This window comes from Sylvia atricapilla, chromosome 19, assembly GCF_009819655.1.
Source record: "Sylvia atricapilla isolate bSylAtr1 chromosome 19, bSylAtr1.pri, whole genome shotgun sequence".
Lineage (NCBI taxonomy): Eukaryota > Metazoa > Chordata > Aves > Passeriformes > Sylviidae > Sylvia > Sylvia atricapilla.
In genome coordinates, this window is record NC_089158.1 from 3706720 (window position 1) to 3734472 (window position 27753).

General features: G+C 53.6%; 1 protein-coding gene across 3 annotated transcripts; it reads right to left on the minus strand.

The window, feature by feature from the left end:
- Nucleotides 1-13805: 13805 nt before the first annotated feature.
- On the minus strand, nucleotides 13806-21857 carry TOR4A (torsin family 4 member A). Of its 3 annotated transcripts, none has more exons than XM_066332512.1 (2): nucleotides 21747-21857; nucleotides 13806-16810 (listed from the first exon to the last, which is right to left on the minus strand). In XM_066332512.1, the coding sequence occupies exon 2, from the start codon at nucleotides 16769-16771 to the stop codon at nucleotides 15017-15019; it is 1755 nt and encodes a 584-aa protein (XP_066188609.1). In that variant the 5' UTR covers nucleotides 16772-16810; nucleotides 21747-21857; the 3' UTR covers nucleotides 13806-15016. The 3 variants fall into 3 exon arrangements, with proteins under 3 accessions (XP_066188609.1, XP_066188610.1, XP_066188608.1); XM_066332513.1 differs by having other exon boundaries at nucleotides 21708-21857; XM_066332511.1 differs by lacking the exon at nucleotides 21747-21857 and adding an exon at nucleotides 20916-21450.
- Between the last annotated feature and the right edge of the window lie 5896 nt (nucleotides 21858-27753).

Here is a 27753-nt window from a genome sequence, read left to right on the forward strand (position 1 = left end):
AGGTCCCCCAGCGCCGGGCTGCGCACCCGTGTGTGCGTTAGAGTCATTTAATGTCTCCTATGCTCCGCGGCTGGGGACTCGTGTGTACCTTGTGCGTTTAGAGTCATTTCATGTCACCTGTTCTGCAGGGCTGGGCACCCGGGTATGCCTTGTGCATTTAGAGTCAGTTCACGTCTCCTGTGCTCCAGGGCTGGGCAGCCGGGTAACCTTTGTGTATTAGATCATTTCATGTCCCCCACGCTCCGAGGCTGTGCGCCTCTGTCCTCTGTGCACCTGAGTCCTTCCATGTCCCCTGACTGCCAGAACTGTGAACTACCAGCGGTGCCACCATGTGCCCAGTGCTCCAGGGCTGAGCTCCCTTGTCCCCTGTGCATCGGAGTCCTTTCAGGCGCCCCGAGCACCGCGGCTGTGCCGCCACGTCCTCTGAGCACCGCAGTCCCTCCACGTGCCCTGTGCATCACGGTTGTGCACTCATGCCCTCGTGCACCCTGTGGGGTGACTGTCCCCTGTCCCCCCATGTGCCTCACAGCTATTCCATGTCCCCCTGTGTGCCTCCATGTCCCGATGTGCCGCACAGCCACTCTGTGTCCCCGTGTTTCTCAGGGCTGTGTCCCAGGTGTCTCAGGGCTGAACTGTAGCCCCTGTGTGTCTCCATGTTCCCAGGTGACCTCCCGTCCCCCAGGGCTGTGCTGTGTCCCCTGTCCCCTCCCTGGCCCTGCCACATTCCCAGGTTATCTCCTGTATTTTACAGCCCTGCCACATCTCCCTATTCCCCCTTATACTTCAGGTCACCACCATGTCTCTGAGTCCCCCTTGCTGCTCAGTCACCCAACCCAGGTGACCACCACACCCACAAGGGACCCTCCTCACCCACCCACCACCCCCAGCACCCTCCCAAAGCCACCCCTGGCACTTGCCTCTGAGGATGCACAGAGGCTCCATTACGGCAGCCTCTCCTCTTAACAAATGATGGTGTTCCATCCTCTTTCTGTGCTGCTGTCAGTGAGGACGAGCCCTTCCCTGGAGCTGTCCAGACACATGGCCAAGAGCAAGCCAAAGAGAGCAGAGGGAAACTCTCCCAAGCAGGAGAAAGGGAAAGAAGGAAATTCCACTTACCAGGGAATACGTGTGCTCAGAGGTTTCCAGTACACCAGGTGAAAACAGAGCCAAAACATTAGGCTAGCAACGAGCTGGATGGAGCTACAGACCCTCTGGGTGTAAAGGAGATGGACTTTTTGAAGATACTATTTGAGGGCAAATAGCATTGAAGAGCATTGTTTTGCTCTAGGAAGCAGAAGCCCAGGGTGTTCAGATAATCTTTTGGTCATAACAACCAAACTTTCCGTCTCCCATAAAGAATTCTAATTCCTTTTTTGCTGTATTAGTGTACACAAACCCGTTTTCAATATCATGGCTTTTAGCTCTGTCAAGTGGCTCTCTGTTGCTACGAGGCAAAGAGAGGCACAGATCCTGCAATGTCTTCACTAGACTGCTCATTGATTTATTGCATTCTTATCATTTCCCCTGGCTTTTGTCTCCTTTCTAAGTCTTATTTACAGCAGCATTTTCAGCCTCCCCTTTCTCAGACAGACAGTTGTGCAATGGAGTCGAGCAGCACGCAATACCTAGGTGAGGCAGAGCAATGAAAAAACACTTCAATATGTTCTCCACTATGCTCATGAGACATCACCAGTCCAACTGAGAGTGAGCCAGGGGGTGAATAACATGCCTGAAGAAAGCAGCTGTGTTATAATTCCCATGGCACGCCCCCACAGGGTGCAGCTCTGTGCCCTTGTGTCACAGGAGGGAGCACAGCCAGCTCCTACATTTGATGGAGGGTCAAGGAGCTGCCTCAGAGCTTTCTCTGCTAATGAGGGTGTGAAAAATCTTCTTACATCTCCCTGGGAAAAACTACTGAGCAGCTCCAGGTCCTGTGTGGATGGGGCATTAAAGGGTTCATGTCGTAGGAATGGGGAAATATGGAGCAAGGTGCCCTTCAGGAGCATCTTTGGAGTGCTGCATAGAATCATACAATCATTAAGGGTGGAAAGGCCCTCCAAGATCAACCATTAACCCAGCATCACCACTAAACTATGTCCCCTAGGGCCACACCTACACATTTCTTTGAACAGGGATAGTGACATCAGCTCTGGGCAACCTGTTTGAATCCCTGACCATCCTTTCAAAGAAAGTTTTCCTGATATCCAGTCTAAGCAGATGTTAGGATATCCAGTGTGCCCGGTCCTGTAGGACACATCTTTAGTACCAAATTAAGGCCCTCCTGAGGACACTGCTGAGCCACAAATGTGATCACACGTGATCCCAGAAGGGTCCTGTGGGGTATTGCACCAACCAGGGGTGGTTCTGGCTGGGGAACACGGTGGGAATGTCCTAGGGGCTGCTCCCAGCACACATCTGGATGCTGTTTGCTTGAAGGCCAAGGGATTTTACCAGCAGGGACATGTGCTGGAGCCGAGGTCTCTGTGCCCAGGGCAGGGCAGGGGAACACTGGGGCAGCAGGATGGGGAGGCTGAGACAGCCTAAGGAGACTTGGGTATGGAAAGAGGGTGGAGGGAGGAGTTGTATGAGGAAAGAAGGGGCTGTGGCATGGATTGGAAAGGCTCTGGAGCACAGAACAAGGAACTGGAAGAGGAAGGAGGAAGAAAAGTTTTGAGCCAAGGTGGGAGTGGAGGCCACTGGAGTACAAGGGCAACCCCACAGGGAAGGCACAGGAGCCACAAGCCTTGAGCAGTCAGCTCAATGGCAGCTCAGGACCGAGTCCTGGCATGTCCCCACCACAGAGCCTGTTTGGATGTGGGGCTTTGCCATCCAGGCAAAGATGCCTTATCCTTCCAGGGCATTCCATGGCTCCCAAAGCCATCCTGGGGCTGCCTCAGGCCCTGTGCACTCAGGAGGAGCTGGGACACATCTCAGAATTGCCTCGGAGATGCACAGGCCAGGGAGAAGCTCCCCCAGAGCTGGGCAAGGCTGGGCTCACTCCCAGCACGGAGCTGTGGAGCAGAGATGTGCACTCCCGGCAGTGTCCTTCACTCCTGCCCTCACCTCAGCTGTCCTGGCCGTGCTTCACCCTGCCAAAAGCAAGTGTTGGGGTAAACAGGGATGTAACAGCCTGGAGGAGGGGCTGGCCATGCCAGGAGCCACCAGACTTCATGCAATAGACTGACTGTAAAGGTCCCTTTTCAAGCTCCTCCAAGTTACCAAGCCTGAAGTGGATTTTTGGAGGTTGCATTCAGCTCCCAGTGTCAGGCAGCTGGTGAAGGCAGCCTGTGCTTTACCTCAGCTCATTGAACAATAAAACTCCCACCTACAGGACTCAGGGATGGGGGGTGTTCTGCTTAAGAGATCTGTGTCTATTCTGCTGAGCTGTTCAGCACACTCGTTTATTGTGACAGATTCTGGGTTCCTGCTGGCAGCATCCTCAGCTTTCACATTCGGTGGCGGTTTCAGACTCGGTGTCTGGAGCTGCCCCCGTGTCCTGCTCAGCTCCCGTCTCTGCTGCCCTCTCGTGATGCCTCTGCATGTGCTGGGCTTGGGGGAAGACTTTGCCTCCCCCATCGACTCTGAGAGACGCCGCCGACACCAACACCATCGTTAAAAGTTCTTTCTATTCCCAGCAACATTCATAATTCCTGAATTTTACAAAACTTCACGATCCTTGTGTTCCTTGTGCTGGTGTGTTTTCCCCTAGTCACACAAGGGAGATCCTCTGAAAGGCTCGTCCTGAATCACCACTTGCAGAAGTTGTGTGCCAGCTGCTCCTTTATCCAGACAGTGCCTTGGCTTTTTTTTTTTTTTTCTTCCCAGGAGAAATTAAGCAGCTAAATCTCGTAGTGAGTCAGCCTTTTCAGCTGCTTCTTCTTTTTTTTTTTTTTTTTTTTTTTTCTTCTTCTTTAGGCAAACAGATCTGTGTTCACCTTTGGCTGCAGCTCCCTGTTCTCCTCTGCCTTGGTCTGCACTGCTACATTTGGCTTTGCCACCCCTCCTGTGCAATCCCTGCATGTGCCACCCAGCTTGTCCCATTCCTGGGTCACACCTGCCCGCTGTGGGTCATCACAAAACTTCTGAGTTCTGGTTTTACCCAGACCTGAGGAAATACCTGCTTGTTCCAAAAAACACCTGCTTTCTGGGACACTCTGCTCAGCGAATAGCTGTGTGAGGCTCACCAGCTCTGTCATCATCTGGCATGGAATTAATTGGAATTAAGTCCCAGGCAAGTGTAAGAGATTGGCCAAGGAGGTGGTGAGATTCCATCCTTGGAGATTATAAAAGCTGGGCTGGACGCAGCTCTGAGCAACCTGGCAGAAGTTTGAAGTTGTTCGGCAGAGTGGATGGTTGGGCTGGAGACCTGGAGGGCAAAGCTTGGGCTGCACAGACATAACTGGTGTTTTGGGGAAGAACTCCGTGAGGGGAAGCCCTGATACATGAGAGACATGAGTCTGGAGCGTGGGCATGGCTTGGGGTAGGGGTTCCACATGCCTTTCCCCAGTCAGCCTCTTCCCAGGAGACTGGGCTGGGAAAATCCCGGGAAGCCTTATCAGACTTTGCTCAGGATGCCTAAACTAAGACAGTTAAATCCCAGCCTCAGGGGCTGTCTGATAAAACAGCCCAGCCAACTCCGTAGGCTGAAAATACCATTCCCCGGAAATCCTGCACTCTGCATTTCCTGCAAGTGGCTCTTTGCAATAAGCCCCAAGGAGGAGAAGCAGCTCCCGGGCAAGATTTCTTCACTCCTGGCTCCCACAGCCTGCCCCAGCCCCTACACATCATCACTGTCTCCAAAAATCCCACACCTGCACTGCCGTGGAGCTGGGGCAATCCCGTATTTTGTGCACAGAACCACCCAGTAACCCCTGCTCAGCACAGCAATAAATGGTGGGACTGTGTGAGAAGAGAGCACTGGGGATTTCTAGTTAAACCACTCCTCGATCAACCCTTTTTCTCAGCATGTCTCGTGGTTTTAGGGATCTCCCAGGGTTCTCCAGGAAGATATCCCAGTGCTGGCTCCATCTGCTGCCCCATCTCCCCAGCTGGAACCGCAGCATCTGCCCCAGGTTCATGGAGCTCTTCCATGTCCAGTGTCAGGCCACAATGTCCCATGTCCCAATGCCTCAGCCAATGTCCAGGTCATGCCATGGCTCCCACCCCACTGTCCTTGCTGCTTGAACAGTTTTATTTCCCCAGGATGGCAAAAAAAAAAAAAAAACAAAACACCACCTTAATTTTAAAATATTAATTGCAAAAAGACGCTGTGATGATCTGATGTCATTAGTTTATTCTTACAGTATTACAGAGGGAGAGCAGCACTCGGGAGCTTTGCTCTCTGGGTACTCTCTGGAGAGCTGAGCTGCTTTGTTTTAACCCCTGAGAAGTGACTTACAACCCGTGAACACTGAAACGAGTCATACAACAGTGACAGGTCCATCAGCACAGCACAAACCCGGCCCGGGCCGGTAATTCTAATTCCTGCAGCTCTTTGCCGCAGCCAGTGGAAACCACAGTCTCTAATCACAGTCACAAACAAATCAGCAGGAAAAACTGCTCAGTTCTTGCTGCTGGCCTTTCATCAACGCCTCTTGTGGCCGCTGCCAGCCCCGTGTCCCCATCCCGAGTGGCGGTGTCCCCTCGGAGGGCGCAGGAGTGCCCAGGCTGGGGCAGCGCAGGTCCTGGCAGCCGGCTCAGAGCTTTGCCCGGGTGGAGCAGCAGAAAGCGTCGGGATGGCTCCGGACTTGTTGTGGCACTTCAGACGAGCTGTGCCCGAGAGCCTGGAGCCCCCGAGGTGCGGGGAAAAGGATTCCCGCAATAGCTGAGTGTTCTCTGGAGCGGTTCCGAGCGAACCCCGGGGTTGATGCTGCACAGAGCGGCTTCTCCCCGGGGCTCTGCCCCACGGCCACTGTCTCCTGCTCAGGAGCCTCAGTTAACACCTGCACGAGGATGATGCCAGCACAGAAGAGCAGCCACCGCTTGACTGGATCTTTCTCTTGACGTGGCAAATATTTCCTCACGTGGGCTGGGTACAGCACCTTCCTGGCTTTCCTGCTCCGCTTTGTTGAGAGGCCTGAAGGTCTCCTGACAGCTTGGGCAGCAAACATCAGCCTGGAAGGATTTTCTGCACTGTTTTTCAGCAGCTCTGTGCTGGAGCAAATGTTTTCTCTGGTGTAAGACAGCATGTCCTTAGTAGTCTGCAGGCGTAGCTCTGAAAGCTGGGAGAACTCCATGGAAATACCTCCGAGATTATTTTAATGCAAAAAGCAGACCACTGAAATAATATTAAGAAATATTAATAATAACACAGGAGTTTTTATGCGCTTTCATTAAAGCAAAAAATGCAGAGCCCCAGAGCTGAACTCTTGGAGTGATTTATGTGTCTTTCTAGGGAGCTCCTCTTTGATTTCTCCCCCTGCTCCTACCTGTGCTATAAATACTTACTTTGATGAGTGAAGTGATGATGGGAGGAGCTCAACTGCCTCAGAAATCACTCTGGAATGTCTGTACCCCAGCAGCCCATATCTGCCCAGTATCTGCCCAGGGGCACTCACTGCTAACAGCAGTGTAAAGGCAGATCCAAGTTTTCTCCTCCCCACTTCTCCTTTATTACCGCTGTCTACCACAAGGCTTGGCCTCGAGACATTTCAGTGCTTTTGAGAGTGTGTCCTTCATTGAAATTCATGTATCTGCTATAAAGAACAGAACCTGGGGATGCTGCCCCCTGCCTTCCCATCCCACCCATCAGTAACTCTGGCCTTGAGCTGGAGTTTCTGTCCTGACCCTGTGCAATCTCAGCACTCTGCCCCAGAAAAATGAGCAACCTCAGCACTTGCTCTGGCAAGCTCCATCTCAGATATGCCCAGAAAAGGAAAAAACCAGCACTCATGTTTGAATTCTTTGTGCCTTATAATGACTAAACAAAGCCTGAAAGGGCTGAGTGCCCACAAACCTGCTGGGAAGGGCTCCAGCTCTCTCAGGTCTTAGTCATGAATTTAGAAGATTTAGCTGCAAACTTCACATGTTCTTGGTCATTGTGGGCCACCTCGAGCTGGAGGGAATGGAAGATGCATTTCTGTAAAAAGACCCTGGGCACCCATTTCTGGATAGCGACAGTAAAACCAAACGAAAGAATCAAAGTCCTAGAAAGGTTTGGGTTGGAAGGGGCCTTAAAGATCATCTGGTCCCAACCTCACTGCTGTGAGCAGAGACACCTTCCAGCAGATCAAGTAAATAGAACTTGATCACTCCTAAGTCTTTTTAGGCAGCCTTTAGCCACCACAAAGCAGCAAAAGGGCATGAATTCCATTTTAAAAAATAGCTTTTGACAATTTAAAAACTATTCTTTGACAACTCCTCTTGCCCTTTGGGCTCCCTAACATTTCTTGCTATCTGCTTCTTGGAAGACCAAAGTGATGTTGGCTTTGAGTCACAATGCATCAACCCCCTGTGCTCCTAGCTCTGTAAATCACAACTGTGTCACCTGCTGTCACAGTGGGAGAACTCTCACTCTTCCAAGGTTTATTGCACTGGAAACTCAGGCAAAAATAAAACATCTAACACAGTGACTACAGTACATGGGGTCCCTCTTGTAGGAATGTGCCACTCAAGAGATCCAAGGTGATGGGGCATTAATTCCACATAACAATACTTCTGGTGGTCCCATCACCCCTAATCCCCATTCAGATCTGGAGCTGGAGCCTGTGGCTCCCCTCAAGGCACTTGCTGCTGAAAAATCCTTCTCAGGGCTCTCCCTTGTGCTGCCCAGGTGAGGGCTTGAACCAGAGGCACAAACAGCACTTCAGTGGGCTTTAGAAATCTTTTTCCCCTACTCCTCTACAAGGCAAAGTCCAGAGGGCTGGCAGAAAAATCTGCTGCTTCCAAAATTCCCCACTCATGACAAGGCAGCTCCTAAGATGTAAAAAATTGGCCCAGGTGGCCTCTTGGGTCACCACCTCTTAGGGAAGCTGGTTGGAGAGGGGTGGAATGGCTCATCCCTTAATTCTGGTGGCAAACATTGTTCTCAGTGACCACAGCCCAGTCACTGCCCACCCCTGCCCTGAAAATGCTGAAATGTTGTCAGGCAGCGCCCAAGGCTTGTTAGTGGTTCAAAAGAAGCACACAATTAAGAAATAACTCCTGTGGATCACTGCTGCCTTGCCCTGTGGTGCCTGGTCCCAGCACCTGAGTGAGTCAGACCACGGGGTTTCAGGAGAAAGTGCCACAGGCACTGCCCCAAATGCACACCTGGGTGTTGGGTGGATGTTACAGACAAACCCCAAAGATTCACTCAGAGATTACATTCAAACTCTCTTTATTTCAATCAGGATCATATCCAAGGAGGAAGACAGATCAAATCAGCTTTTTCCGGCTGTCCCACCACCTGAGCTGTGTCACCCTGGTGCAGTTAACAGGCAGCTCCTGAAGCACAGGAACTCAGGGGTTGCCTCCAGCTCTGGCACCAGTGGCATCTCCTGCTGCTCATCACGTAGAGGTTTTCAGTGAAATTCCACCTCTCAGCCCCTAATCCATCTCCCCAGCATTGCCCAACTCCCAGCTGGAGGGAGGTGAGTGGGAGCCCAGCCTCAGAAGGAGCCTCAGGAAGAGGGGGAGACCTGTAGGGACAAATCTTAATCCTGCTTCCAACCCCCATTATTGTCATCCCAGTGTAACACAGGGATGCATTTATAACTCCCAGTGGAGCTTGTCCAAGCAGGTCACTGCATCCTCCTCAGGTGAGGAGATGAATCAGCCCTGCAAGCAGCAGATCTTCTGCCCACCAGGTGCAAGGAGAAATGAAAATACCTGTTGGGCTGGGTCCAAACAATTGAGTTTCATCCACCCTTTCTCACCCAGAGACTTCAGTGCATTTCACTGACCACCAAAGACAAGAACCAAGCTGTGGCTGCATGGGGAGCAGCACCCAGAGCTGGGAGTGCTGGGTGTTTGGCAGGGGGAAGCACCAAGAAGTGGCTTTTGCAGCTGGAAGTGACGGAGGCCACGGCACAGATGGAGCTGAGGACACCAGGTCACGTCAGGCCAAAGAGTTCTGCAACACTCAGCATCGTGTTCTGACCTCGAGCCACTCAGGAATGCAGAGCTGTTTGTGCTGTCTGTGCTGCAGGGGTGTGCAGGGAGGGGCAGAAACGCTCATTCCATCATCCAGAATGGCTGGAGCAATCCCAGGGCACTTCTGCACTTGGAAAGAGAAGCAACAACCTTGAAGGCAAGGACCAGCTTATCCTGGAAGGAAAAGCTCAGAACTGACTTCCCAAGGCGCCCAGAGAGATGCAGACCCTCAGTGAGGGCAGAGCAAGGCCATGACTCAGGGCCCTTGAGCCTCAGGGGGGTCATGAAGTCATCTCAGGAAGAACTGGGCAGTTTTCTCGATATGTCAGGAAAAGCACAGGGTAAAACCACCAGGTTGTCCCAGCTGAGAGGGCACAACCTCCTTCAGTGACAGTTTTGGAAAACCTGGGAGCTGGGGATGGCTGGGTGGGAATGCAGCACAGGATTCCCCGATTTCAGACAGTCATGCCTGCAACTACTGCTGCACAAAAATTGGGTTGGGTGGCTTGGAAAGTTTAAAAGTAAACCATGAATTCTGGGGATGTCTTTTTGCAGGATTTTGAATTTTTTTTTTAACTTTTGGTTTTTTTCCAAAGGAGAACAGAAAAGATACCACATGGGTCTGGTTTGTCCAAATGAGAGCATTTGAACAGTGAGGCACATTTAATAGGAGCAGGAGAGGGGCAAAGGTACAGGTGAAAACAGAGAGTTTGGCTGCAATTAATGCTTTACATTCTTTCACATGTCTCTTTGCTGACCACAAAAATGTCCACTCACCTCAGGAGAGGTTTGTCAGGTGGTCTTTCCCCAGGCCTGGGTTCCTGGACAGGCTTTTTTTCAGTAGGCAGGAATGGGGAAATCTCAGGCAGACTTACTCAGGCTTCCTCAAGTTACCAAAATTAGGGCAGCTGAATTCCAGCCTGAGGGATCAACTGATAACACATCACAGGAAGCACAAAACTCAAATTAGCATCCATAGACAGTCCTGGACTGTTTGTATCCTGCATGGAGCTGTGAGGGGCTCTGCTGTGACCCCCAGAGCTGGAGGAGGAGCAGGAGCTGATGTCACAGCCCACACTGCTCAAGGAGACAGGGAGAGACCACCACATCTGCAACTGGAGAAGACAAAGTGTGCTGGGGAGGGCAGTTCCTTCTGCAGGCACTTCTGGGGATGGCTACAATAATCCACACACTGTGGTTTCAGTGCTGGCTTTCACGTGCCTCTAACCCATCCCACTGGAAAGCAGCCCATCTGAGCTGGGCTCACCGTGATCTCACCGTCCTGCCCCAGGCTGGCAACGTTCACATGCAGCTGCCCGAAACTTTGCACCTAAATCCAGATGTTTTAGGAATTGAAGCATCTCTCTGACAGAGGAATGATGTTGGTGCAGGCTGAGCACTGCCAGCGAGAGGAGGAGGAGGAGGTTCCAGCTGGAGGGGTGACAGAGAACAGGCAAAGTGGGACCTCCCGAGAGCCCTGGGCAGAGCCCTGAGTCTCTGCCTAACCCACCCTCTGTCCCGGGGGCTGCAGCAGCAGCTCTGCAGCCTCTCAGCTCAACCCACTTGGGTGCTGCACTTCCACAGCTCCAGCCTTTTCCCCGAAGTTTTCCATAAACCTCACTCTCCGGAGCCAGCTCCACACCCTGCCCGAGGGAAGCCGGGAGAACCAAGCACCGCTGTCTCCTGTCTGCCCGTGTTTTGCATAGTTAAACCTCTTATCGGGCTTCACCTGAAACTTCTCCCTGCGCTGCCGGCAGGATGCTGTGGGGGCACAGCACCCAGGGCTGCCCTCTTCCCTGCCCCAAAGGTGCCCAAATATGGTACCACACTGCTCCTGCGTGGCCCGGCATTACTTCATCCCTTGTATATGTAACACACCTATTTATACATTTTAACGGGATCTTTGCCATTCTCCGGCTCGGGGTGTTATCCCTCCTGTGGGCTGGGAGTGCTGTGATGGCCCCAGGCTTGTTTTCCTTTCAGCCCTTCTTTCATCCTCCCCATCCTGGAACGTGCTTTTGCTCACTCCCACCTTCCTCTGCAGCACCTTCTTTCAGACCTTTCCTCCGGTTTATGATTTCCATGCCAAGCCCGTCTCCTGCAGCGCTTGGGTACCTCTCAGTTCCCCTTCCCCTCCAAATTGCGTTGGCAGACAAACCATGTGTCTGCCTCTGCTCTGCCACCTTTTATGGAATATTTAGTTTACCCAGCTCTGGAAAACTCTTTCCAGGTCAACCCAGTAACTATTAACTGCTATTCTCTGGATATCCTTAAGAGGAAGATACCAGATTCTATGGTTACAAGTGTTTTTGAAAAGTGTTGGATGTAATTTCTCCCATCTCTTCAGGATGCTCACAGGTAATGCAGTCACTCCTTTATTTGCCTGTCCCTCCTTCTCCTTCCCAAGGAGCAGGGGTGCTTGTCCTCCCTCCACTTTTGCAGGACTCTCCCCATCACAGCATGGTCTCAAAAGCCACTGCAGACATTCCCTCTGCACCCTCGGAGGAATTGCAGCCCTGACCTACCCGGGCTGTCCTCGCTCTTTTTTCCTCTGCTGCAGCCTTGACCTTCCCTGCCACCACTGGCATCAAAATCTGCTTTTCTGGTGGCACCTCACCTGTTTAGTGATGAGCACAGGGCTTGGAAAGAAAGCAATGAATCACTTCTAGGGATTGGCAGCAGCTTCTCCTTGTCCTGAGCACAGGCACAAGTCACTGGTGTGTGTGGAGATGGGATCCCTCTGCACCTCTTCATTTGCCTCTCTCTGCAAACACTGTTCAGGTGCCCTGGGCAAACATCACAGATCCTCAGGGACAGCCAGAAGCCTCAGGAGACAGGACGAGGTCCTGCTGGGTGGGCACACAGCAGTGGCAGCTGCCCCAGCAGCACTCAGGGACCTGGTAAGCCCAACAAGGCTGGGGTGATGCTGTGCTGTGTGACAGAGCTCTGGTGCAGGGTCATCACACCTTCCCACGCTGCAGGGAAACCCCAGGAGGACTCAGCCTGCCTCCAGCAGCCAGCACCCACCTCCGGAGGCAGCTTCAGACAGGCTGCTTTGATTAAGGGAGGCAGCTGGGAATTAGGTCCTTTTTAGGAATATTTAAATCCAAAGCTCTTCTTCCCGAGGCAGCTGAAGTTATCCAGAGCTCCTGCAGAACTTGCACCCACCCACCTTCCTCTGGCTGGAGCTGGGCCATGTCCATGGGGAAGCACAGGGCACATCCATTGCTGCTCCCCCATCCCAGGTGAAGGAGTGTCCTGGGGACCCCAGCCCCAGCTCCTGCCCCGAGTGCTCCAAGCCCACAGGCCTGGGGAGAGCAGCTCATAGTCACTGCATGAATAAAACAAACCCCTCCCAGCTCACACACCAGAGCAATCTGAGCTCTTGCCCACAGGCCCCCCATCCTGAGCCCAGCCCTGGGAAAGCTGCAGCACACACTGGCCAGTGGGGTCACACTCTGTGCTCTCAGGACAGGAATTATTTCCCATTTTCTCTGACCCTTCTTCCCTGCCCTGCTCCCGTGGGCAGCAACAGCATCCTTCTCACTACAGAGTTGTTTGGAATCACCCTGCCCTTTCCCCAGGGCTGATGCAAAAAGGGGATTTGGTCCAAGCCCCACTCTGGCTTTGGGATGCAGTTGCAGGGTGCAGAGTACCTGCATGGCGTCCTCAGGACTCCCAGCCAGCAGTGACAGGGAACAGCCACCCCAGGGCTGCTGGAAGTGCTGAACCAGGGCTTCAAACACAGTGACTGCAGCAGGGTGAGAGCAGCCTGCCACAAATCCCTGCTCCAAGCACAACAGAGACCTGTCCTGACTCAGGAAGGGCTTTTGCCAACTGAGGAAGCCTTTGGGGACAACCTAAAGAGCCATTGGAGCTGGGATTTGAGTCCTGCATCCTATCTTCTGGTAGGAAAAGACCTCTCCATAGCCTGGAGGTTCCTGTGCTGTCTGACAAGAGCCTCCAGAGGTGAGGGATGAGGTGATCAGGCAGCAGGAAGCTGAGCTCCACTCCTGAGCACTGGGAGCAGCTTTGTGTGACACAAAGACTTGGGCAGGTCTTCAAGGTGCACAGGGCACTCAGGAAGACTCAGACTCAGGGAACAGCCAGGAGCCCTGATTTAGAGCAGGAGAGTCTTACAGGGGTGGAAATGAACTCTGCAGACGCTCAGCTCATTTCAGAGTCACCCTCTCCTTCTGCACAGGGCGCTGGTTGGTGTGGAGGCACCCAGGGGCCTCTGGCACAACCAAACACCCCGTGGGGGGGTAATTGTAAAGGCATTGCTGACACAATCAGAACTAACATCTGCCCCTCTCCCAGCTGGAAGAGCAGGGGAATCCTGGTCCCCGAGTTGTTTCTGATCCAGGATAAAAGCACCCCAAATGTCTTAGCAATAAGCTAAGCTTACTGCTCGAGTTAAGCTGTGCAAACCAGCTCCCACATGTCAGGTTTTGAGGACACTTGAACTTAGAAGGTGGCTTGGATGAAGGAGGTGTGCAGCACCCAGCTTTTGGCACAGCTGCACTGTGTGGGTTTGGGATTGGGCTTACCAGGGGCACACCTGGAGCTGCTGCACCCACACTGCATTGAGGTGCTCTGCAAAAAAACACACCACAAAGCTCTGGCCTTGCTCCCAACCCGAGTCACTGGGAGGCACAGGCATGGCAGTGCAGCCACATGGCTCCAGAAGGGAAATTTGGGAGGAAATCCACATTTCAGTCAAATGAAAGAAATGCATTTTCAATTATTTTATTCAGGATAGTTTGGGTTTATTCCTGACAATAGCTCTGGAAGCTGGAGTTTGTGAATGAGTCTTTGGAGACCAACAACTAGGAAGAGGTGACTCAAACCCCCAGTGCAAAAATCCACAGGTTTCTTGTCTGGGAATTCACAGCAAGCTGTAGAAATCTTGTACAAAACCACAACCTTAGAAAACAATGTCATAAATACCTGCTCAGTTTTGCTCAAGACATGGCTGTGAGCCCTTCCCGAGCTGCTCCCAGGCCACATCTCACTTGGGCCTCAATGGCCAAGAGCCTCTTCTTGGCCTCTCAGGACAGGGAGCAAGCCCAGGATTCCCACTCCATCAGCACAAACTGTCTTTTCCAGTGTGTGTTGCTTAATATCCATCACTTGCCGCTTTGGGCTTTCTAGATAATGACTGACCACGGTGACGTGTCCCCAGAGGGGAAAAGCAGAAGAGCTCTGAGGATGAGGTGTCACCACCAGACCTGAAACAATCCAGAGGTTATTTCTGCACCATCTGGCACAGCTGAGCTGTCTTTGAGGCGAGCCCAAACACACCTGCAGGACAGAAATCTCACTGCAGGTGCCAAAGGTGAGCTCAGGGATGAGCTCAGAAGAGCAACAGCTCAGGAACAGGCCCAAAGAGTGTTCTCCAGAGGATGTGGTCACGTAGGAGCTGGGGAAGGCAGGCCTGCACATTTGGGGGAGCAGGAGCCCCAAACTGTCCCAGTGCCAGGTGTCCAGCCCTGCCTCTGCTCTCACACACCAGCCAGGACAAAGGAGAGCAAAGAGCTGTGAGCCTGGAGAGAGTGAGACACATGAGGTGACATATTCTGCAGGGCAGTGACCCAGGGATTGCTTCATCCAATTTATGTCCTGCAGCTTTTGATGCCACCTCAAAACTCCTTAATGACAAGAATCCCAAATGAGAATGTGAGGAACAAAGCATCTTGCAGTTACTGGGAGGTGGCTCCAGCTTCCTTACTCTTCTTTTTTCACAGGACATCAGGAAAAAGTGAAGTCTCTGGAGGACAACAGGGACCAGGTTGTCCCAGCTGCCACCTCTGTGCCTGGAGCAGGGCAGATCCAGTGCAGGGCTGAGAAAGGGCACCTTGAGCACAGCCTGCTGTAACACACTCCTCATGAGCACAGAACTTTGCAAATCCTGAGATCAGGGCTTGGTCTCTGCAGTGAATCCCTACAGGAGGTTGACTTTGGCCACAACCTGCTTGCAGCCCATGATGGAGTACTGCTTGTCCCCTGTAGTGTAGTAACTGAGCTGATTCGCCAAATTTTCAATGTGCTTCTGGTCAGGATAGAGCCCCTCCCTCCTCATCTGCTCCAGGAAGCAGTTTATGACGTGAGACTTCTCCAGAAGGACAAAGGGGATGATGTCTGCAGCCTTCCACAGAGGGTGGACACCGGCCAGGACTGGCTGGATGATGCTCAGCAGCTCTTCAGCTCCCCGTTGCTGATGCAGGAGCTCAGTGGATGCATTCTGGATAACGAACTTTGTGATCTCAGCACCTCCCAGGTTGCTTATTAAAATGTAGATGGCATTGAGGAACTCGTTGGTTTGATTGGGTTCAAAGAATCGGCTGAGAGTGTCCAGCAGGACGGGGGACATGAGCTCAACCTCATCCAGAATAAACACTGGGGTTTTTTCCTCTATTTCAGCTCTGGTAACCATGTCAGAGATCTTCTTGGACAGATCTATTTCACACGTGAGGGGAGCCACCCCGCTGGGGCAGTGATGCATCACAAAGTACTGGAGCACAAAGTCATTGTCCATGACAGAGCGAAAGTGTTTGGCCAGCACCCAGCCAACGTGGCTCTTCCCAACCCCTGTTGGGCCATTCAGAGAGATCACCAGAGGTTTGTTGTGGATGTGAGTGGCCAGGTAGTCTTTCAGTAATTCCACAATACTTTCCACAGCAATCTTCTGCCCAAATACTTCCCGGTGCATGGTTTTCTCCAAAGCATCGAGGTCGTATTTTTGGAGGTTATCATCCAGGTTCTCGATTGCATTGAGAATCTGGAAGAAGATAATGGCAATGAGCAAGAGGAGGCAGCGCTTTGCCTTGCTTTTCTCCTCTGCTGGGAGGTATTTTTTTGTTTTGTCTGGGTAGAGGACCATCCTGGATTTCCTCCGGCTCTTTTTCCGCCTGCACTTTTTCACAGAGTAATGTTCCACAGACGTGTCAAAGGTGAAGTACTGGGAGCTCTCAAAGCCAGCCTGATTAAAGAAGGACATGGAAGGGCTGTACAGGGAAGTTCTGCTCACAGACAGCTGCCTTTGGTGCAGTCTGGTGTGGACAAACTCTGCAGACTTTTCCCGAGGGAGCTCTAAATGCAGACGGCTTTTCTTCAGCCCCCGGTAGTGCCGGCGCAGGCGGACGATGGCCCGTAAGGGAGAGGAAATAGAAGTTATTTTCTTGGAAGCAGCAGGGATTACAGCATCTGGGACTTCCTCTGCGTCACTCTCAGAGCAAGAGGCCTCTTCTTTTGCTTCGCAGGGCATTTCCTCTTCCCCATCACTGTCGGTGACAGGAATCTCCTCTTCTCCATTGGGGATCTCCTCCTCCCGGTCACTGCCAGTGCCAGGAATTTCTCCTTCCCCATCACTGCCAGTGCCAGGAGTTTCCCCTTCCCTGTCACTGCCAGTGTCAGGAATTTCTTCTTCCCTGTCACTCCTGGTGCTGGGAGTCTCCCCTTCCCCATCACTGCCACTGCCCAGCATCTCTCCTCCCATGCTGCCCTCAGTGAAGACAATTCCTGGCTCACAAGGAGCCTCTTCTCTTGTGCTACTCTCAGCACAGGGCACCTCTCCTGCATCCTTCTCTGCTCCAGCTGTGTCTCCTGTGGGACTGCTCTCCATGCAGGGCATCTCCACCCCCAGATCCATGAGGACATTTTTTCCATCCACCTCAGAGCAGGGCAGCTCCTCCTCCATCTCGTCTGGTTCTTACAGCCCATTCACATCATCTTCTTTCTAAAAAGAAAAGGAATTATATAGAATCAACCTTCCTAGCATCAGGAAGTGACAAGTAACAGTGGAATTAGACAGATATCCCCCTTTCTAATGGGCAGAAACCTGCAGCAATCAGTAATGGTAAGGTGGCAGAGACTTTCGGACCTAAGCAGACATTCTGGATAACTAACTTTGTGATCTCAGCACCTCCCAGGTTGCTTATTAAAATGTAGATGGCATTGAGGAACTCGTTGGTTTGATTGGGTTCAAAGAATCGGCTGAGAGTGTCCAGCAGGATGGGGGACATGAGCTCAACCTCATCCAGAATAAACATTGGGGTTTTTTCCTCTATTTCAGCTCTGGTCAGAGATCTCCTTGGACAGATCTATTCCACACGTGAGGGGAGCCACAGGTCCCCTGAGGGGATGGGAGTGATGTGCAAAACTACAGATGAAATTCAGTGTCAATTAATGCAAATTGATGTTATAACACAACCCCAACCCTGCCTGCAGATGCAGAAGGGAAGGCCAGAGCTTGCCAGGGCCACAGCCAGGGGCTCTGCTGTGAGAGGGAGGCAGGACAGCAGCACAAACTGACCCGTGCTCTGAACACAACTGCCCAGTCCTCTTTCCCTACACCTGCTGAATCTGAAGAAGACAAAGCCCCACCTCTGTGCCAGCACATGCACACAGGCACGTCCACACCCCGTGGGAAATCACTCATCCACCCACGGGCACCTCTTGGGCTGTGGGAGTGACTTGCTGTAGTTTCCATCCTGGCTGTGGTGGCATCTCCCGGGGGAGGATTTTCCTGCCTGTGCTGATGGATGTGCCTGGCAGGGAGTGACATGAGAGCTGCCCCAGGAGGGGAAGGCTCAGAGGGGCTGCAGAACCAGCGTGGCTGTGCCTGAGCCTGCCAGCAGCACATGGGGACAGGAGCAGGGCAGCCCCACAGAACCCCAACCCTGCCACCCCAACGGTCCCCCCTGCCCCATGTGCCCACACACCCCCCTGGACATGCAGGAGGGACACAGGGGCTGCCACATGAGACCCTGGAGCTGCCCAGGAGAGCTCAGGGATGTGGTCATCCTGGGATAACCATCTGATGGACAAACCTCAGCTGGAAAACAAGAAGGAGAGGCCAGAGGGATGTGACAAGAGGCACAGACCCAGCAGGGAAGGCCCTGGGAGAACACAGCTCTGTAGCCCCATGAGCACCTCCATGTGCTGCCCTGGCCCTGCCTGGCACAAGACTGGAGGTGGCAGAAGCCCACCGAGGGCTGACACAAGGGACAGTTTGCTGCTGTGACACTGCCAGCCCCAGAGCAGGGAGTCGGCACAGGCAGCATGAGGAAAAGCCACTTTCATCAGCCATCCTTAAAAAAAAATCAACACAGGGTCTTGCCAAAAGCACCACAACTCTGGAGAGAACAAGGAGGTCTACAAGTTTGTTATTAACTCACCCCAGCTGAGCAGGAAGCCACCAACCTGCAGAAAGTCACGCTCTGGACAAGGTTTTACTTCCCCTGCGCAAGGCAGCCTCCGTCACCCAGCGAGCCCGAGGGTGCCCCGGGAGCTGTGAGAGCCACAGGCACTGGGAAAGGCTCCCTCTGCCTCCCTGCTTCACCCCACACCCTTCCTGGCTACTCTGAAATGCAAAGCTTCACTCCCACTCCGTGCACAAGCTGATTTCGGGACCGTGAGCAGGCAGCCAGTGAGCCCAGTGATCGCTGGACCTGCCACTGCTGTGCAGCAATTAACCCCGAGTGCTAATTGCTGACCCAATTCCTAACCCTGCGCAGGGCTTGGTGTGCAAAGGCAAAACCAGCCAGACGGGATCTGACAAGGATGCCCTGAGGCAGCACCAGGAAAGAGGACTGGATGCCACCATCACTGCGATGCCACCCAAAGGATGCACTGGGAGCCCTGGGCTGTCCCCAGGTCACCTTGCAGTCACACCTGTGCTCCTCTCCACTCTGCATCACCTTGTTCACATAGTGCTGCAGGTCCCCAAAGGGACAATTGTCCCCAAAGCCACCGGGGGGCAGCCCCTGCAGCTCAGAGCAGCATAGACTCAAGGGATCCGGGACACCACAGAGCTCAGCCAGGGATGAGAAAACCCTCCAGGCACTAACAAACATCTCCACAAACACAGGGTGAAGTTTTCTCAGCCCCAAGCCCTTGCAGGTGAAGAGGGGGTTGGTTAAATGGCAGGGGAGAGGCTATGGAAATTTACAGGAAAAGTTTGAGAGAACAGAAGGATCACAGAATCGTGGAATAGTTATGGCTGGATTGAACTTTCAAAGACCATCTTGTTTCAAACCCCTGCCACAGGCAGAGACACCTTCCACTAGCCCAGGTTGCTCCAAGCCCCATCCAATCTGGCCTGGAGTGGGGCAGCCACTGCGGGCAACCCGTGCCAAGGCCTCACCACTCTCATTCTCAGAAACTTCCTTATATCTTCTCTAAAGATACTCTGTTATAGTTTAAAACCATCCCACCTTGCCCTGTCATAACAGGACCTACTAAAAATTTTGTCTCTGTTTTTCATAGGCTCCCTTCAAGGCCTGAGGGCTGCTCCTGGCAGGAGAACACAGGACACCCCAAGACCTCCCCATGGACATTGCCAGGCCACAGCCAGGGGCTGCTGCAGCTGAAACATGAAGTGATTTGGCTGCTCTCAGCCCAGAGCCTGCCTTCCCACTGCCATGTCCATGCTCTCTAGCCTGAAGCCCCTACAAGACCCGTGAGGAATGGTGAGGACCGAGTGCTCACCAGCTGGGAGATGTTCAAGATCCTCTTTCCCAAAATCCCACCAGCACATCCATCTCACCCCCAACCCTCCAGATGAGCTGAGCAAGGCAGGATGGAAGGACAAAGCCCCATCCTGAGCAAGGAATCTGCCCAGTCATGAGCATAATAGCTCTGTTAATGCCATGACTCAGTTCCTAATACCTGCTGGTATTTACACAGGACTCGAAGTTTCTAAGAGCAGCCCCTGCACACTCAGTGTCAGGCCAGGGCTGGGCAGGAGGCTGCACCAGCCTGCAACGATGCACTTTCGACAGCTTAATTTAACATTTGGTGAAAACAACAGGAAAGAGAACCCAGGAATTCAGTCTGCAGCATCCCAGTGCTCATGTAAACACTGCTGATTGCTGCTCTGTGCTGAGCCTGGACACCGCAGGAAAAGTTGCACTTGGAAACACTCTTGGGAAGGCTCCAGCTTTCCTGCTGTAGCTCTTGCAGTGTTTGCATTCATGCACCCTGCTGCTCCAAAACAACGTTTCCACAACAGAGGAGCCTGTGTGAGCAGCTGGAGGCAGCCTGGGAGAGGGGAGCAGGATGGGGACAGCCCCCAGCGGGGCGGCAAAAGCCTGGGGGGCAGGAGAGGCCAGCAGAGAACCGTGGTCTTGGTTAAAGTAGTAGTAGCCTTGGAGAGGCTGCACCCCAAAGTCGGCCCCTCCGGATGAGCAAAGCTGCTGGGAAAAGGGAACAACCGGGAAAGTCTAAAGATTGATATCCCCTCACTCCCAGCTGGAGCCAAAGCCTCCCCCCAAAGGGCGCACTCCCATGGGGAAAGGGGCACGAAGCAGCCCCTTGCCGTGGGAGCCGCAGATCAAGGGGTCAGCGGCTGGGAGGAGAAAGCCGCAGTGTCGGCAGAGGCCAGCACGGCGCCGGCATCCCGCACTGCAGCTGCCCGGGGGCCCCGGTTGGGAAGAAGCTGAGCGAGGCGGTTTGATCACGGCCGGAGCTGGGCGGGTGCAGGCGCTCACCGGCCCCGAACACACGGGGACACGGCGCAGGGTGACAGCGGTGACAGCCAGCAGCACTCCCCCCGACAGCCTGTTGGCCACCAAACCCCACCAGCCCAGCCCCAAGTTTGGCCAGGCCCCAAAGCCAAGTCCGAAGGGCAGGACAGCAAGCGGAAGAGAAGAGCCTGGAGCATCCCAAACCATCCGGAGCAGGAGCATCCCTAAAAAACCGAGACGGCTTTTGGCGGATAGAAGCGACTGGGGACGAGTAAGAGGCGGTGGCAGGGATGAAGCTGGAAGTAGCCCTGGGGTGCCCTGGTGACCCCCGAGGGGTGGGGAGCAGGACGGGGGAGCCGACGGCAGCGCAGTTACCCGCGGTGTCCCCTCGGCGCCGGCCACCGGCGCTTCCCTCCGCCCGCCGAGCGCAGCCTCCGGCCTCGGACGGGGCCAGCAGCTCCTCTGTCGCCGCTCTCATCCGTACAGAAACCAGCCCCGGAGAGGAAATGGTGAGGAGGAGTGGCCCTGGGCGGCACTTCCTTCTCCCCGTACCACGGGATGGCCTCAGCCGGCCGGTGCCGTGTCCCCGTCCTGCCCCGAGCCCTCCCCGGCCGCTGCCGTCACGGCGGCACCGTGCGAGCAAACACGGCCGTGCCGGGGCAGCGGGGTGAGCTCATCCCCCGGACAGCCCGGGCAAAACATCCCCACCCTCCGGCCTGTCTGTCCTTAGTCATTAGCCCGGAACCCGTCACCCTAAAGGTCAAAGCGGTGACGCTGCCAAGCGGGGTTAATTGTGGGCTGACGCGGTGCTTGGGTGCTTCCCCTTGCCAACAGGAGAAACAAGGAGAAAATCGAGTCAGTCTGGGGAGGGGGAAGGAGTGAGTCCATTCAAAAAAAAAAAAAAAAAAAAGAGTCTGGAAAAATAAGCAAGTCCAGAGTGGTTGGCTGGACCCTGGGCAGGTCCTGACTGCAGCCGCGCTCCTGCTGTGCTGCCTCCCGAAGCTCTTGGCCCCTTGGCTGCTCTGTCCAAGCAGCACGAGGACATGGGGACATGGGGACAGCCATGGCCAGAGCTGGACGGCAACCCTGGCACCACCAGTGGTGTGGGCACAAAAACTGCCCGGGGAAAACCGCTTCAGAGCAGGAGGCAGTAGGGGTTTTCCTCACCCAGCAGCGCAAACGTTTATCTCGGCGGCTCCTGCTCACCTGCACTGCCCTTTCCTTCAGCCCTGATGAACGCCCTGGCACGTCCCACCTCTCACCTGCACTCACACAACCTGGCCAAGGCTTTTTCCCCCCAAACAAGCCCACTTGGTAAAGCCAGAAAAGCCCAAAGCGAGCTCTTGCTGGTATTTCAAGCTCCTGGGTTTTGATAGCCCTCAGCTGGAAGCATCACCCTGTGAGCCCAGCTGCACACGACCAAAAACAAGGGGCAACCCTCTGAATTTAAGGGGTTTTGGTGCATCACAATGCAGATCTGCTGGCTTTGATGCACACTATTCCCCCTCACTTCAGGGGTGGGGATTCTCTGAGCAAGACTCCCCACCCGGTGCCAGGCAGCTGCATGTGCCTCTGCTGTGGCCAGCAGGATTTGCCTAACAAATCCTTGCAAATGTGGGGATTTCTGTGTCAGGAAAGCACAGGGGCCCAGCTGGAGCTGACACTCAGCAGCTAGGAGCTGCTCTCGGGATCAAGGAGCCGGGCAGGGCTGACCCAAAGCAGAGATCTCATTAAGAGACCTTGGCAGGTGTTTTGGGAGCAGCCATGAAGAGAGATGCTCTTCTGGCTAATTCAGGTTTTTGAAAAGGAAGAGCTTCTCCAAAGCAGATTGGTTGGTAACCATTAAAAAAAACCCCCAAAACACAGTGCCCCCCAAAGCTCTGAAAGATTTAACATTAGAGAAGCAAAAAGCTGCCACCCCCCTCAAGGGCTACCAGTGAACCTCAACAGCCCAACAAAAACTGTTCTGCTCTAACTGAGAAAGAGTTTGAGGCATTTCAGCACTCCAGGGGCTGCTGGGGTAATGGGGGGGGGGGGGGGGAGGGGCAGAAACCCCCCAGAACACAGCAGGAAACCCAGGGAGAGTGGAAGATGCAGCCTGCCCTGGAAAGGGGGGTTCTAAACCCTTCCTGTGCTGGAGACAAAGAGCGCTGCTGGAGCAGAGGGTGATGAGATCCTGGTGACAGTGGGGACATGGGACTGACCTTCCTGGGACCCCCGTGGTTGCTGGTGGAACTGGATGACGTGTGGAACCAGGATCTGGAGGGGCAGCTTGGCCACTGCCGGCCTTATCACAGGTGACAAGGTGATGCAGGACTGGGGACACTGTCCTGGTGTTGCTGCCAACTCCAAAATCAGGAGTTAGGTCTGGAATGGCCAGAAAAAAACACTGGGGAGCACCTGGGGAGGGCAAGGGGCATCAATGGCACAAGGTGGCTGTCCCATGTGGGCACAAGGAGGACAGGAGGATGGGAAAGCTGCTTATGTTCCCAGCCCAAATATCCCCTTGAGTGCTCCTGGGCCCTGGTGTGGGGGCTCTGTCCTCTCCCCCTATCACGGAGTTTTGGGGACCTCCAAACAGGAGGGGACAAGCTGCTGTGTCCTGTGGGAAGGGAGGGGACACACTGTGGGGACATGCAGGCACGGAGGTGATTTTTTTGGAGAGGGGGGTGTTTTCTGTGTGGGGCAGTGCCATGGGGTGGGGGCTGTGTCCATGGGGGAGCCCTGCCTTGGGGGGCACATGGGGCCAGCAGGGCAGTGGGAGGGGGCCATGTGGGAGCAAACTGGGGCCACCAGCCCTGTCCCCCAGGGCTTTGAGGCCACCAGCCCTGCCCCCCGTGTCCCTGCGGGTGCCGAGGCCGGGCACCCCTGATGGGGCCCCGCGGGTAGGAAACGGGTGCGGGGCCAGGATGGGGACGAGAGGTGCCACAGCCCTTCCTGCGGCCAGGGATGCAAATCCTGCACAAACACAGCCTCTCCCACATGGAGAGAGGGGAGAGAATGTCCCAGGGAGAAGGGGACTGTGCCCTGAGCCGAGATTTTGGTACCACTGGTACCCACTGCTTTGGGCACCCCTGGGTTTGGCACCCATCAGGAGGCAACACCCGGAGCTTGGTGGCACCAACTTATGTGACAATTTTAGCATTTTCCTTCAAGTTTTTGCACATTGCCTTGTAGCCAGAACGTTTCTAGGGCTGAGGAGCAGCAGCTGCATCCCAGACACAGGCAAATCCCCCCTAGGCACCCCAAGAAACCAGAATTAGGTGAATGAAGAACCTTTGAGGAAGCTGTGGGGTGCTCAGAGCTCAGAATAGGTCCAGAGTGAGACACAGCAGCTCCAGGATGGAGTGTAACCATACTTGCAGCTCTGGCCTTGCTCAGAGAAACTCTGCAAAAAAAAAAAGAGGAAAACTAGTAAAAAAAAAAAATAGAAGCAGCAGAAGAGGTCACAGGCTTGGAGCAAGCAGGAAAATGGAAGTAGAGACCAGAAACATGGCCCATGCATGTAAAGCCTGCAGCAGGCAGGGAGCCCTGAAACTAAAAGTGAGAGGCTGCAAGTGGAGAAGGGGAAATGGGGCTGGGGTTGGGATACAGAAACCCCCAAGGACCCCCACGGGCCCTGACATTGGAGCCAGCCTCTCCTGCAGCCCCAGACAGGGAAGAATAAAAGAATATCATAAAATAATCTGATCTACAGTGGGTAGGACTCACACAGGGGAGGTGAGCAGCTCCTGGCAGGAGTGCAGAATCCAGCCCTGGAGGGTCATTCCCAGACCAAAGATCTCTTTTTCTGAGCATGGATCTGCCCTTTTGCAATGTGACCCCCACAGCTCCACAGCCACATCAGCTCTGGATTAAGCTGGTGAGTGGATTTTTTCCCTTTTACATCACCCACCTTGTGTTGATCTGCCCTGAATTGCTGCTGATCCCTGGGCTCCTGAATCCTAAACCCAGTGTAAATTCCCTGAATGCATTCTTGGGGCCATCAAGGTAGACCCCCTCATTCTTCCAAATCTCATTCTTAGCAAAAATTTCCAGCCTCTGTGAGCAGCTTTAACACATCCTAAATAACCCAAACAGTTTATCCCTGGGCTGGGGAATGTCCCCCGCAGAGACACCGCATCCTGCCTGGGTTATCGTGACCCTTCCAAACAGTTTATAAATAGACCAAGGTAAATGAGGGGAGTGCTCTGTGTCAGAGGATTTTTATCTCATTTCTTGTTTTCAAGCCATTCAAGGGGTGCTGGGTCAGATGACTGCTCCTAAAGCCCAAGTTGAATCTGCTGCTTCTTTCTCCTCCAGCTGAGCTCCATCCCTACCTTGCTAATAGAGTAAAAAAAGAGGTAAAAGCTAAGAAAAATGGGTTTGGCAGGTTCAGCCCCTCCTCTGTGGGGCCAAAGGGAAGGTCATGGCCATGCCACAAGGCACCTGGCAGTGGGAGAGGGCAGGGAGCAGCACTGCTGCACCTGGAAAGTTGTGGCTCACACTGCTTTGGAAAACAGAAGGGGTACATCTGGAGAAAAAATGGAAAATTTGGGAAATACTATGGAAAATATGGAGAGTAGTGAGTGCCTGCAGCACTCCTCCTGTCACCAACAATGTGCCACTACCAGCACCCCCCAGGGCCATCAATATCACCTCGTGTCACAAGAGGTGACTGGAGAAAATCACTGTACCACCTTCCCAAGGTCCACAGCAGGGTCTGTATCATCCACCAAGGGCTCTGTAGAAACTCCCAAAAACCTGGAGCCATTCCCAAGCATCCAAGGAGAAGTGTCCAAGGCCAGACTGGACCGGGCTTGGAGCAACCTGGGCTAGTGGGAAGGGGTGGAATGAGATGAGCTTTAAGGTCCTTTCCAACCCAGGCCATTCTGTGAGTCTATGGTTCTATGATTTTATGTGCATTTTTGAGCTACAAATACATTTTTCTTTCTTTCTTTCCTCTGGAGTGGAAGTGATTTGCCAAGGTGACAGCCCTGGGACAGGGACTGCCCTGGCCAGCAGACACAGCTCCAGCCTGAAGCAACAGGGCTGCACAGCAAGTGGCAGAGGGAACAGCACAAGGCCTTTATTTCCCCACAGCTTCCTCTGTTCACTCTGAAAAAAATCACATTTCCAGCTTGTTTCAATTAACCTTAAGACTTTTATATTCCATGAAAGCTGAGGCAGTCATTAAACCAGAACTTTTCCTGTTGTAACACTTTGAAATAACCACAGCACAGCTCAGCTGGTGGCTCTGGCTCTGCCATGCCAGGACCTCCCATGGGCAGAGAGGTGACTCCAGGTCCTCTCAGTGGTGGCACTGTTCATCCTCTGGCTCAGGATAGACCAACTCATCACACCCACAGGTCCAGACCTTGGGGCAGCATGAGGGAGCTGGGAAAAGTCAGGATGGGAATGATGCTCATCCCCTGCCCTTCCAGGGCACAGCCTGGCTTTGGGAAGGGGTACAGGACACACTCACTGCCCCACAGCCCCTGCACTGGGGGTGAGGAAGCACCACTGAGCAATAAATCCACCTGCACAACACATTAATAAATCAATATTTTTGCATCCATAAGCAAAGCAGACACAGGCACAGACACATGAGCCACCCTGGGCCACATCCTAGCTGTGGCTCTGGCTCTGTGGTGAGTGGGGACAGCCCTGCTGCCAGCTCTGCTCCAAACTGGCAGCTGCTTTGATCTCCCCACATCAAAAGGAGCCTTTTCACTGCCCTGTCGCAGCCACAGCACACCCAGACACTCCCTGGGACACTCTGTGGGATGGGGGTGGCACACCCCAGACACCGTGTGACGGGGCTGGCACACCCCAGACACTGTGGGATGGGAGTGGCACACCCCAGACACTCTGTGGGATGGGGGTGGCAGGCACTGACCCCACTGACCTCCACTGCCAGCCCTTCCACATCCTTCCATGTGCTTAGTGTTCTTTCATGGAAAAAAAAAAAAAAAAGAGGAGAGAGAGAGAGGAGAGATCCTTGGGCATTCAGGCATGGATGTCCATCCTTTCCTTACTGATGCCATCGTGAATTTGCTGCCCTTTGGGGCTTTTTTGGCTTTATCTGAAGTAATCACAGATTGAGATTTATTCAGTTATCACCAGATTCTCTTCAGCACAAGGAACCTTCACAACAGGAGGCGCCAGGTTCCCAGTGCCACACCCCTGCCAGCCTGGAGCAAAGTGCCCCGGGGGGGATTAACAAATTCTGCTTTATCCACAGAGGAAAACACCAACATGCCCAAGGGGGAGAGAACTGCTGCATCCTGCTGCAGGAGGGATGCCACGAGGACTTGTGGGCTTTAGGCACTGAAAAACAAGGTTCAGTGTTAAATAGGGGGTGATTTCTAAGTTCCACAGGTCCCTCAGACACCTGGATGGAAGGCCACACTCACAGCTGCTCCCATGTCTTATCTGTAGCTATATTAAGTCTCAATTCCAGCTGTCACAGCACTCATAGGCTGGGATTGAAGATTCAGCAGAGGAGGAGGAAGACTCCCTGGGCTGTGGAAACTCGTTGGTTGCCTCACAGAAAACATGTTTTCAGTAAAAGCCAGATTTCCCAGCATATTCCTCCTGATGAGCAAAATCCATGTGGAAAGCAGGACTGAGGAAGCCTGAACACCATGGACTGGGGACATGATACAATCCTGAAACTGCCCCATAGCTGGGTGGAGTGCACAGTGTTTAACCAGGAGCTCTGGGATCTTCCCACCCAATTTCCTCGTGTGGTGCCAACAGCTCTGAAGACTCCCAGGACACTGTACCCGAGGGCAGCCCCGTGGTGCTGGGACACAGACCTGTGCCAGGGCAAAGCAATCCCACCAGGGCCTGGATAATCCCTTCCAGGACTAACCAGCTTGCCCTGAAGAACTGCTACATCTCATCCATCTACAGCATTCTTCATCTCACAATAAAATTATTCCACACAATTTAAGAGTCCCAAACAAGGGCATACTGAAGTTGTTCCCTGTCAGAGACAGCAGCAAGCCTTGGTTTTGGGCAGGGTCTCACTCATCACATCCAGCTGCAAGACACTGCTTTAGCCACACACAGAGCCTCAGACTGTTGGCTGGAGCCAACAGACCCCTCCCAAAACTGCCTGGGGCTGGGAGAGAGACCCAAGGAAAGGAGGACAGTGCCTGGCAGACCGGGGAGCTTCCTGCCTGCCCTTCCAGTGTGGGGAGGTACCAAGAGGAAAGAGTTGGCATCA